The sequence below is a fragment of the Hemitrygon akajei genome, chromosome 31 (genome assembly GCF_048418815.1).
Source record: "Hemitrygon akajei chromosome 31, sHemAka1.3, whole genome shotgun sequence".
Lineage (NCBI taxonomy): Eukaryota > Metazoa > Chordata > Chondrichthyes > Myliobatiformes > Dasyatidae > Hemitrygon > Hemitrygon akajei.
The window spans coordinates 19,432,358-19,444,872 of NC_133154.1; the positions used below are offsets into that span (position 1 = coordinate 19,432,358).

The 12,515-nt window shown below is 49.0% G+C and overlaps 1 protein-coding gene across 3 annotated transcripts in view; it reads right to left on the minus strand.

The window, feature by feature from the left end:
* LOC140719398 (protein shisa-9-like) overlaps window positions 1-12,515 on the minus strand; it is a 152,369-nt gene that overhangs the window by 61,026 nt on the left and 78,828 nt on the right. For all 3 annotated transcript variants that reach the window (XM_073034025.1, XM_073034023.1, XM_073034024.1), the window contains exon 3: window positions 891-1,021. In XM_073034025.1, the coding sequence (XP_072890126.1) occupies window positions 891-1,021 (131 nt within the window). The remainder of the gene's footprint in view (window positions 1-890; window positions 1,022-12,515) is intronic.

The window sequence follows — 12,515 nt, forward strand, 5'->3', positions numbered from 1 at the left end:
CATTCGGAAGATCTGAACCGGCGGGGCAGGAGGCGGCTGCGTGCTCCTGGCTGCACATCTGGACTCCAGCACGTTCATCGTTAAACATCTGGATCCTACGAACTGGCGCTGTGCCACATCTGGACCAGCGCCCAGGCTCACATCCACACTCAACTGCTTATAGAACGGTACAGCTCAGAAACAGGCCCTTCGGCCCACAATGTTGTGCTGAACCGATTAAATTAGGAATCAAATGGCCAACCAAACTAATCCCTTCTGCCTACACGATGTCCATATTCTTCCATTTCCCTCACATTTATTGCCCATCTAAATGTCTATTAAAAGTCTCCAATACTTCTGCCCCTACCACTACCCCGGGTAGCTCATTCCAGGCACCTATCATTCTCTGAGTATAAAAACTTTCCCCTCACATCTCATTTGAACTTACCCCTTCTCACCTTATAAATGCATGCCCTCTGGTACAGGTGTCCCCCCCCCCCCTTTACAAAGGTAGAGTGTTCCTATGAAACCTTTCTTAAGCCAAAATGGCGTAGAGCGAAGAACCATTAATTTATATGGGAAAAACTTTTGCAAAAGCGAAAATCTTCTTTGTAATGCGCTAACAAGTTACTAATGTAGGTGTTTTGTAAAAGCGAACACTTGTAAAGCGGGGGACGCCTGTATTAGATTGAACAGCCCCCATGAATAACTTGTTGAACATTTGGATCACCGCTGACCCCTGAGGCCAGTGTTATACGGAAGGAATATCTGACTCAGGTCTGGGGTATGTTGGGTCAGTGAGGACCGTACATTACTGCACATTGCAGGAGCTGCTTTGGCCCTTAATCTCGGAGCTGAAACCTCAGCAGGCGTCACTGAAAGTGGTTGTTGGTGAAGGAGGGGCTACCTACCAGCGCTGTTCCTCGACATTCTCGGCGAGAGACTTCCCGTGATGGGCACCTGCACTGCTCCGACGTTCCCATCGCGCTCGATGCAATCCATGGCAGGGTTGCCCTGCTGCTTCAGGAGATCAGTGAGAGCCCTGGAAGGGAGAGGAGGGAACACTGAGTCACAAATTCCGGTCACGCAGCTCTTCCACCTTCTGTCCCATCTTTCCCCAATGTCCCACACTTCTGGGAAGGGTTTCCCGGCTGCCCTTCAGTTCTGGGCCCTGGTGGTGTGTATGAGACTGTAGTGAGCATCAGCACTGGGCTGCCATCCACTATGGTCTAAACTGTACACAACCTGGAAAACCTTTGGGACTTGAGATCTTATTTGATTCATCCCTTCCCTAGACCAAGAGAAATGATACATTTGGCCTAACACAGACAAAAATGCTAGACAATGGGAGCAGGGTAGGCCACCAGGCTCCTCAGGCCTCAATATAACCATAGCTGGTCTAGGCCAGCCTCAACACCATTTCTCCATACCACTCTCTTCCTCAATCTGTCTTTTTTTCATCCATCTCCATTTAAAAACTTCTGCTTATCCAGATCCCACCATCCACCAGGACACAGACTTCTAGTGATTCACCCTCCACCGCAAAAAGACATTTCTATGTACCTCAGTTTGAAATACGTTGTAGTGATAATCTCCTACCAGAGAAAATATCTCAACATCCACCCTGTTGAGCCTTCTTGGGATCTTAGATATTTGAATATTGTCATTTCTCATTCTTCTAAACTCCAAGGAATACAGATCTTAGTCTCTCTCGAAAGGACAATCCTTCCGTCCAAAGAATTAACCTGGTGAATTTCCTCTGAACCGGCTCCATTGTTACTATCATCATCATCATCATTATTTGCCGTACCATATGACATCATCATTATGTGCCATGTTATATGAAGTGGGCAATCATGGACTCCATGACCATGATTGTTTTAGGCAAATTTTTCTTTAGAAGTGGTTTGCCAGTGTCTTTTCCTGGCCAGTGCCTTTACAAGATGGGTGACCCCAGCCATTATCAATACTCTTCAGAGACTGTCTGCCTGGCGTCAGTGGGTGGTCACATACCAGGACTTGTGATGTGCACTAGCTGCTCATATGACCGTCCACCACCTCCTTCCATGGCTTCACCTGAAACTGATTATGGGGCTAAGCGGGTGCCCAAGGGTGACCTGCAGGCTAGCAGAGGGAAGGAGCGCCTTAAACCTTGTTTGATAGGGGTGCATCTCCACCTGGCCACCCAAAATGTTGCTATATCCTTTCTGAATTAAAGGGAACAAGTTGTGCCCAGTTTTCCAAGTGTGGCCTCACCAACATCCTGTCAGCTTTACCAAAACCTCCCTATTCATATGCCTTTATAATAAAGGCCAACGTGTCATCTTCCTCCTTAGCTGCTTGCTGAACCTCGCTGCTAACTTTGTGGTTCATGTACTGGAGCATCTGAGTTCCTCTAAACTTCACTCACATGCAAACAAGAGAGAAATCCAAGCAACACACACAAAATGCTGGAGGAACTCAGCATGCCAGGCAGCATCTATGGAAAAAAAAAGTTCAGCTGACGTTTCAGGCCGAGACATCAATTGTTTACTCTTTTCCATAGATGCTGCCTGGCCTGCCGAGTTCCTTCCAGCATTTTGTGTGAGCCTCACTCACATGCAGTCTCTTTCCATCTAGCTAAAATTCTGCCTTTTGTTCCCTCTTATTGGAGTGTGGAATCTCACACTTTCACGGTTGAAGTTGTCTAAGATGTTGGTGAGGCCTAATTTGGAGAATTTGTGCAGTTTTGGTCACCTACCTACAGGAAAGATATAAATAAGGTTGAAAGAGTACAGAGAAAATTTACAAGGATATTGCAGGGTCTGGAGGACCTGTGTTATCAGGAGAGATTGGTAGGTTAGGATTTTATTCCTTGGAGCATAGAAGACTGAGAGGAGATTTGATAGAGGCATACAAAATTATGAGGGGTGTAGATAGAGTAAAGCAAGCAGGCTTTTTCCACTGAGGTTGACTGGGACTACAACTAGAGGTTATAGGTTAAGGGTGAGAGGGGAAAAGTTTAAGGGCAACATGAGGGGGAAGTTCTTCACTCAAAGGATTGTGTGAGTGTGGAATGAGCTACCAGCACAAGTGTTGCATGTGAGCTTGGCTTCAAAATCTAAGAGAAGATTGGATAGGTAGATGGAAGGTAGGAATATGGAGGGCTGCAGTCCCAGCACAGGTCGATGGGAGTAGGTAGTTTAAATCGTTCAGCATGGAATAGAGGGGCCAAAGAGCCTGTTACTGTGTTGAACTTTTCTATGACTCGGTGACATTATTTGTCAATCTTTTGCCACTCAATAAATCTATCCATATCCCTTTGTAGAATCATAGTTTCCTGATCACAAAGTGCCCTTCCACCTATTTCTGCATCACTAGCATATTTAGTAACCTTACACACTGTTCCCTCCTCTAGCTCACTCACAGTGAAGAAAGCTGATCCCTGAGGTGCTCCATTAGTCACCTCTTCCAGTCTGAAAAGGACAGATTTATTCTAACTCTTTTTTTTTATGAGATATGCAGTTTTCAGTTAATTCAAACACACTTTGTTTGATACCTTGGTCACTGACTTCATGCACCAACCTCTTATGCAGTACCTTGTCAAATGCCAGTCGGAATCTAAATATGCTACATCCGCGGGCTCTCCTCTTTCAACATTCCACATTCTCAAAGAATTTAAGCATGATTTATTTTTCCTAAAACTGTGATGACAAGGTTCAGCTTTCTTAAACGATTAATTATTTTATTTTTGATTACTGACTGTAGCGATTTGCCACTGATAGATGTTCAACTAGCTGGCCCATAGCTTTCCACCTTCTCCCTTTCTGCTTTTTGAACAAGGGAGTCACATTGGCTGTTTTGTAATCTTTTGCAATCTAATAAACCCTCCTAAAGATGCATGAGCTAAAGTTCAAAAGTTCAAAGTAAATTTATTATTAAAGTGCATCTATATTATCACATATTCATTTTCTTACAGGGATTTACGGATGAAAAATGACATACTGTACAATACTGTTCCTTTTCCAGCTCTGTATCTCTTTCACCAATCATCTTCCCAGCTCTTTACTTCTTCTCTCCCTCCCCCGGTTTCACCTATCACCTTGTGTTTCTCTCTCTGCCCCCCCCCCCCCCACCAACCTTTTAAATCTACTCTTCATCTTTTTTTTTCTCCAGTTCTGCTGAAGAGTTTCAGCTCAAAACGATGACTGTACTCTTTTCCATAGATGCTGCCTGGCCTCCTGAGTTCCTCCAGCATTTTGTCTGTGATACTGTTCGATAGAATATATGAAAAGCTAACCCCATGACCATGATTGTTTTTGGCAATTTTTCTACAGAAGTGTCCATCGCCTTCTTCTGGGCAGTGTCTTTACAAGACGGGTGACTCCATCCATTATTAATACTCTTCAGAGATTGTCTGCCTGATGTCAGTGGTCGCATAACCAGGACTTGTAATCTGTCATACAACCGGCTGCTCATACGGCCATCCACCACCTCCTCCCATGGCTTCACTTGAGCCTGATCGGGTGGGGGGAGGACATTAAGTGGGTGCTATACTTTGCCCAGGATGACCTGCAGGCTTGCAGAGGGAAGGTGCCCCTTGCACCTCGTTTGGTAGCGACGTATCGCCATCTCACCACCCGAGGGCAAGACAGAGAAGCAACCAATGTAAACGAGAAGGCACACTGTGCAAATGAAAAATAATACTGAGAACACGTGTTGCAAAGAGTTCTTGAAAGTGAGTCTGTAGAATCAGTTCATAGGAATATTGATTGAAGTTATCCATGCTGATGGTAATAACTGCTCTTGAACCTGGGGGTGTGGGATCTAGGGTTTCTATTCCTCATGCCCAATAGTAGTAGTGAGAAGAAGACATGGTCTGGGTGGTTATGAAGATGGTCAGTGAATAGCTCACTTCCTTTAAAAAGCCTAGCAAGCAGCTGACCAGATAGAACTCAGGCCATCTTGTCCACAGGTTGCACTCCTTCACTGGGCAGGTGATGGAGCCCCATCCAACAGTTCAGTGTTACCTTTATAGGCAATGTAGAGGAGAAGCCCTTCATGAAGCCTTATTACAGATGCCAAGTCAGTGGTGTATAACCAGCCATATTATGGAGTTGCGGCGTGCAGCCTGACCGTGGAGATGGCCCAAGGAGCCAGAATGTGGAGCTACATCACAGGACCATAATTCTGGAGCTATAACAAGAGGCTGTACCGTGGAGCTCCGTCATGGGGCCACACCACGGGGATGGGTTATGGAGTTGCAAAGGCACTGTGAGCTATCACATGGAGCCACACCATGGAGCTACATCACGGGGCCTTGCTATGGGTGAGAAGTATGGAGCCAGACCGTAGTGTCAAATGGTGACCAAGGCAGTGCAGGCTCTGCAGGGCTGCGAATGGGTCTTGTGTGGAGATTCCCTGGGCTAAGAGGAATTGTGCTGCGACTATGCTGAGTGATGTGTTTGGAAGCTCACACAGCTGGAAGAAGTACAACAAGCGAACAAACCAAAAATCGCAAGCAGTTGCAGGCTGAAAGTATTAGTGGAGAATCTGTTGGGCTGAAAAATACATCATATCTGCATTCAGTCCTCTCCTTCACCGAAAGCAATCCGCAGTACAGTCCTTGGTACAGTCCCAGTGAACAGCTCTACAGTACAGTCCCCATGTACAGCCTTACAGTACAGTCCCAGTGAACATCCCCTTAGTACAATTCCACTATACTGCTCCCTGTACATCCCCACTGTACAGCTCCACTACACACCCATAGTATAATCCACAGTACAGCATTATGGTAGAGTTCTATGGTACAGACCCCTGGTGCAGCCCCACGGTGCAGCCATGTGGTTCAACCCCACACTACAACACCGAAGTGCAGTCCCACAGTACAGTCGCTGGTATAGCCCCACATTACAGTTGCGGGTACAGCCCCAGTACAGTCGATGGTACAGTCCCACAGTACAATCGATGGTACTGCCCCACAGTACAGTTGATGGTACAGTCCCACAATACAGTCGATGGTACAGCCCCATAGTACCGTCGATGGTACAGTCCCACAGTACAGTGAATGGTACAGTCTATAGTAGTCGATGGTACAGCCGCAGTACAGTGGATGGGACAGCTCCACAGTACAGTCAATGGTACAGCCCCACAGTACAGTTGTTGTATAGCTCCACAGTACAGTCGATGGTACAGTTCCATAGTACAGTTGATGTACAGCCCCACAGTACAGTCCCACAGTACAGTTCCACAGTACAGCCCCACAGTAGAGCTGCATGGTGTAGCCGATGATACAACACCATGAGACAGTCTCATTGTACTATGTGAGTCTCACGTTACAGACCCATGTTAGAGACGTACAACACAGCCCCATGGTGCAGCCCTACAGTATAACTGCACAGATCAGCCCTGTAGTACAGCTCCATAGGTTTCAGGAAATAGGGGTGGGGGGAGATATGGAACAGGCAGAAGGGATCAGTTTAGTTCAGCATTGTGCTCAGCATGGACATTGTGGACCGAGGGTCAGCTCCTGTGCTGTACTGTTCGGTATTCTGTAGCTCCCCCACCGCTCCGGTACTGTCTCACATTCTCATGGAAGATGGCCACTGTAGAGGCCCAGGGTACCTTGCCGGTCTAGAGAGTAGACCCAAGCTTTAATTCCACAATTCAGCCCCGTGGCCCAGCCCCACGGTACAGCCCAGTTCTACAGACTTGTGATAGAGGCTGTCCAAGCAGCCCTGTGGCAGAGACACACAGTACAGCACAGTGGTACGGAGTCCCACAGTGAAGACTCATGGTAGAGTCCCACAGTATAATCTCACTGTGCCACCCCTTGGTGCAAACATACCACCGTCCCACTGTAACAAGAGAAAATCTGCAGCTGCTGGATAAAAAGTACAGTCAACGTTTCAGGCCGAAGCCGTGCCGGAGGGTTCTGGCCCGAAACGTTGACTGCACTCTTTTCCCAGATGCGGCCTGGTCTGCCGAGTTCCTCCAGCTTTCGTGTGTGTGTGTGTGTGTGTGTGTGTGTGTGTTGCACTGTATATCGCTGTGGTACAGACACACAGTACAGTCACTGAACTCAGCCCCACAGTTTAACTGCAGAGTAAAACCACAGGGTAGGATCCACAGTACAGCTCAACTTCCTCCTGGTGGAGCCCCGACATTAAACGCCAGGATACAGTCCAGAGAGAGAGAGCACTATAGTACAGAGCAGGAGTACAGTGACATGGAGCTGTGGTGAACTAGATATACCTGTCTGACTGCTCCTGTGGCTCCTCCCACAGACCCTGCTGACTGCCCCTGTGGCTCCTCCCACAGACCCCTGTATAAAGGCGACTGTGGCCTGCTGCTCTCCCTCATTTTCCCAGGATGTAGTGTTGTTCTTCAGTCAATAAAAGCCGATATCTCACTTCCTAAGTCTCAGCGTGAGTTATTGATGGTGCATCAATTTTATTGACTGAAAGTTACAACATGGAAACCGCTTTACGCCCAGAACGCCTGGACTTGGACCCCCAAGACCCTGGAGCAGCTCTTGCCTTTGAACACTGGCTGGTGTGCTTCCAATCGTACTTAGAGGAGGTTCGTGCCACCGACTCGGCTGTTCGGCTCAAACTTCTCCTCTCGAGGGTCGCCCCAAAAGTTTATTCGTTCATCAGGGACATATCCACCTACGAGGAGGCGCTTGCCGCCCTCAAAAGACAGTACCTGCGGCCAGTAAATCCAGTTTATGCACGGCACCGCTTGGCAACACGAAAACAGCGGCCTACGGAGTCGACTGCTGAATTTCTCCGAGAACTACAGGCACTCGCGCGGACTTGTGACTGCCAAGCGCTCACAGCGGAACAGCATACGGAACTCTTGGTCCGAGACGCTTTTGTGACTGGGGTCCGGTCAGTGTGTATACGCCAGCGGCTGCTGGAAAAAGCTGATCTTACCTTACGCTCCGCGATAGAGACGGCCGATACGATAGAGGCTGCGCAGCTGAGTGCAAACCGCACTTCTACCGTCCTGACACTGCGCAGCTTGTCAAGGCCACCCGCCCTTTTGAGCGACTGAGTATTGACTTTAAGGGCCCCCTTCCCTCCACCGACCGCAATGTCTACTTTCTCAGTATTATTGACGAGTACTCGCGATTCCCCTTTGCCGTTCCCTGCCCCGACACTACTACCACGTCGGTCATAAAAGTCCTGCGCCAGCTCTTCACTCTGTTCGGATATCCCTGCTATGTCCACAGTGATAGAGGGTCCTCCTTTATGAGTGACGAGTTGCGCCGGTTCCTGCTTGCTAGGGGCATAGCTACTAGTCGCACCACGAGTTATAATCCCCGGGGGAATGGCCAGGTGGAGAGGGAGAATGCCACAGTGTGGAAGGCCATACTTTTAGCCCTTAAGTCACAAGGGTTGCCGGTCTCCCGATGGCAGGAGGTCCTCCCTGAGGCACTCCACTCTATCCGCTCCCTGTTGTGTACGTCCACTAATGCCACCCCTCACGAACGCTTATTCTCTTTTCCCAGGAAGTCTGTCACTGGGACCACCCTGCCAGTTTGGCTGACGTCCCCGGGGCCAGTGCTGCTACGTAAACATGCGAGGAGTAATAAGTACTCACCACTGGTCGAGAAGGTTCACCTCCTGCATGCTAATCCCCAGTATGCCTACGTGGTCTTGCCTGATGGGCGGGAGGACACGGTCTCTGTCCGCGACCTGGCGCCCGCCGGAGCAGCAGACCACTACCCCGAGCACTCCACGGTAACTATGCACCCTGTACCCGAGGTGACTCCGCACGCACCGTGCCCCACACAGACTCCGTACGCGTCTGTTCCAGGGACCTCGCTCACACGCGAGGGATCCCTGACACCTCCTGTTGGGACAGAATCAACCCACTCTCCACCTCCGGAGCAAACACCACCTCCGGCTCCTGTGCAATTGCAGCCGGAGCTACGTAGATCGCAGCGAACGATTCGACCACCTGATAGACTTAACCTGTAAATATGCTTGGGAATTTTTTTTTTTAAACAAAGGGGGGGTGAATGTGGTGAACTAGATATACCTGTCTGACTGCTCCTGTGGCTCCTCCCACAGACCCTGCTGACTGCCCCTGTGGCTCCTCCCACAGACCCCTGTATAAAGGCGACTGTGGCCTGCTGCTCTCCCTCATTTTCCCAGGATGTAGTGTTGTTCTTCAGTCAATAAAAGCCGATATCTCACTTCCTAAGTCTCAGCGTGAGTTATTGATGGTGCATCAGGAGCGGATTCACCAAAAAGGCTCCGTGGTACGGCCGACATGAAACAACTCCTTGCTGTACCGTCCAACACAACAGCTCCATGGTATCGCCTTACAGAACAGGCCCGCAGCAGAGCTGCAGAGCCAGTCAGTCGTTCAGTCCCATGACATAACCCACAGGACGAGATGAGCTTCATGGTACGGGCCCACAGTCCTGATTATGCTCCGGTGACGCAATACGCCACAGTACAGCGGCAGAGCAAAGCCACGTGGCCAGAGCTGGCAGTGCAGCCAGACCGAACAGCCCTACAGTGAGACCCGCATGGTACAGACCCGCACTACAGCCACGAGTAATGAGGTACTGTCCCAGGAGTGTCCTGGGGTCATCGACTGTATCTGGTGCTCGCGGTGTGGCCTCCTGTATACTCGGTGAGAGGCAACACGGCTTGGGAGACCGCTTCGCCGAGCACCCGTGTTACGTCCACCACAGAAAGGGGGATCTCCGGGTGGCCACCCATTTGAACTCTACTTCCCGTTCCCATTCCGACGTGTCAGTCCGTGGCCTCCTCTACTGCCGTGATGAGGCCACACTCGGGTTGGAGGAGCAATACCTTATATTCCATCTGGGTAGCATTTGACCTCATGGCGTGAGCATCGATTTGTTGAACTTATGGTAATTTCCGCACCCCCCCCCCCACCTTCTCCATTCTCCCATTTCCGTTTCCCTCCCTCACCTTATCTGCCCATCGCCTCCCTCGGATGCTCCTCCCCTTCCCTTTTTTCCATGGCCTTCTGTCCCCTCCTGTCAGATTCCCCCTTCTCCAGCCCTGCATCTCTTTCACCAATCAACTTCCCAGCTCTTAATTTCACCCCCTCCCCCTCTCCCGGTTTCACCTACCACCTACCACCTGTACTTCTTCCTCCAGTCCTCCCAACTTCTTACTCTGACTTCTCCCCTTCCTTTCCAGTCCTGAAGAAGGGTCCCAGTCCGAAACACCAACTGTTAATTCTTCTCCGTAGATGCTGCCTGCGCTGCTGAGTTCCTCCAGCAGTTTGTTTGTGTTGCTCCGGATTTCCACATTTTCTTGTGTTGGTGCTGTTCCATGATACAGGTCGATTACAGTCCCACTTTATATCTCTATGATATGACCCCCCCCCCCCCAGTGCAGGCCCACCGATTAGTTCCACACTACAACCCCGCCACGTAGCTTCATAATTCTGTTCTCTATGCAGCTCAGGCAGAGATCTTTGGCTTCAGCATTTCACTTGTTCCTTCAACAGAAGCCCAACCAATCTTTCTCCACCTTCTCTTTAGTCAATTTTGTCTGTAAGTTATAAAATACTTGATAAGGTAGCCGTTCTTTCCCAGCGATGTAACAGAACAGCACAGTAACCTCATACACCTTATGGAACAAATTCATCTACCACCCCTGTGTCCATTAATTCCACCAAGTTCCTACAATTTAAAGATGTTGCTATGGGAATTCACATGGATCCAAGCTCCCAGCCTTAAACTTACCCAGAGCTGTGGAACAGTCCTTTCTGGGGCCCCTCTCCTTGTGGTACATTTTCAGTGCACTTAGCACGGGAGCAGAAAGCAGGGGTTTTAGCTTTGCTGCCAGTATCCCAGTCCTTGTTCCACCTGCCCTTCCCTTTCCCGTCTTCCTCACCTCCCCGTCAGGAGGTTCCCAAGAATGAAAGGGCTAACATATGAGGAGCATTTAATGGCTCTGGGCCTGTACTCTCTGGGGTTTAGAAGAACGAGAGGGGGATATAACCATATAACAATTACAGCACGGAAACAGGCCATCTCGGCCCTTCTAGTCCGTGCGGAACGCTTACTCTCACCTAGTCCCACTGACCCGCACTCAGCCCATAACCCTCCATTCCTTTCCTGTCCATATACCTATCCAATTTTGCTTTAAATGACAATACCGAACCTGCCTCTACCACTTCTACTGGAAGCTCATTCCACACAGCTACCACTCTCTGAGTAAAGAAATTCCCCCTCATGTTACCCTTAAACTTTTGCCCCCTAAGTCTCAACTCATGTCCTCCTGTTTGAATCTCCCCTACTCTGGGATCTCTTTGAAACTTATTGAATACCGAAAGGTATAGAGTGGGTGTGGAGAGGATGTTTCCCACACTAGGACCAGAGGACACAGCCTCAGAACAGAGGGATGTCCCTTCTGGGCTGACCTTTTTGCCCACATATACCAGTCCTAGTTGACTCTTTTAGTGGGTATAAATGTCCCTTAAACAAAATAATTGTATCTGAGGAACACACACAAAATGCTGGAGGAATTCAGCAGGCCAGGCAGCATCTATGGAAAAGAGTATAGTCAACGTTTTGGGGACCCTTCTTTGTGTCTGATTCCACCACGGCTTCTGACCGTACATTCCAGTTTTCAGCCACTTTCTGTGCAAGAAACATGCCCTAAAGATCAACTTTGAAACTCCTTCCTCTCAATTTATACTTAAGCTCTCTTGTTTTCACTTCCTTTACACTGGGAGAAAGGTTTTGATTATCTACCCTGTCTACGTCTCTCATAATGTTACAATAGACAATAGACAGTAAGTGCAGGAGTAGGCCATTTGGCCCTTCTAGCCAGCACCGCCATTCACTGTGATCATGGCTGATCAGACACAATCAGTACCCCGTTCCTGCCCTCTCCCCATATCCCTTGACCCAGCTATCTATAAGAGCTCTATCTAACTCTCTCTTGAATGCATCCAGAGTCTTGGCCTCCTCTGCCTTCTGGGGCAGAGCATTCCACGTTGTTACGTTGTTCTATCAGACCATTCCTCAGCGGTCCAATCTCTCCCCATAGTCTAAGTCCTTCGTCTTAGGCAACGTCCTGTTAAATTTCCTTGGCACTCTCTCCAGCACTATTATACCCCTCCTATAGTGAGGTGACAGGACGGTACAGGGTAACTCCAGCTGTAGGCTGAGACAATTTGGAAAGGGTGGTTATCAGAGACAGTGTGGCAATGTGCAACGAGTTATATAAGAACATAAGAAACAGGAGCAGGAGTCGGCCATCCGGCCCGTCGAGCCTGCTCCGCCATTCAATAAGATCATGGCTGATCTGATCATGGACTCATCTCCACCTACCTGCCTTTTCCCCGTAACCCTTAATTCCCCTACTATGCAAAAATCTATCCAAACTTGTCTTAAATATATTTACTGACGTAGACTCCATTGCTTCATTGGGCAGAGAATTCCATAGATTCACCACACTCTGGGAAAAGCAGTTCCTCCTCATCTCCATCTTAAATCTACTCACCCGAACCTTGAGGCTATGTCCCCTAGTTCTAGTCTCACCTATCAGTGG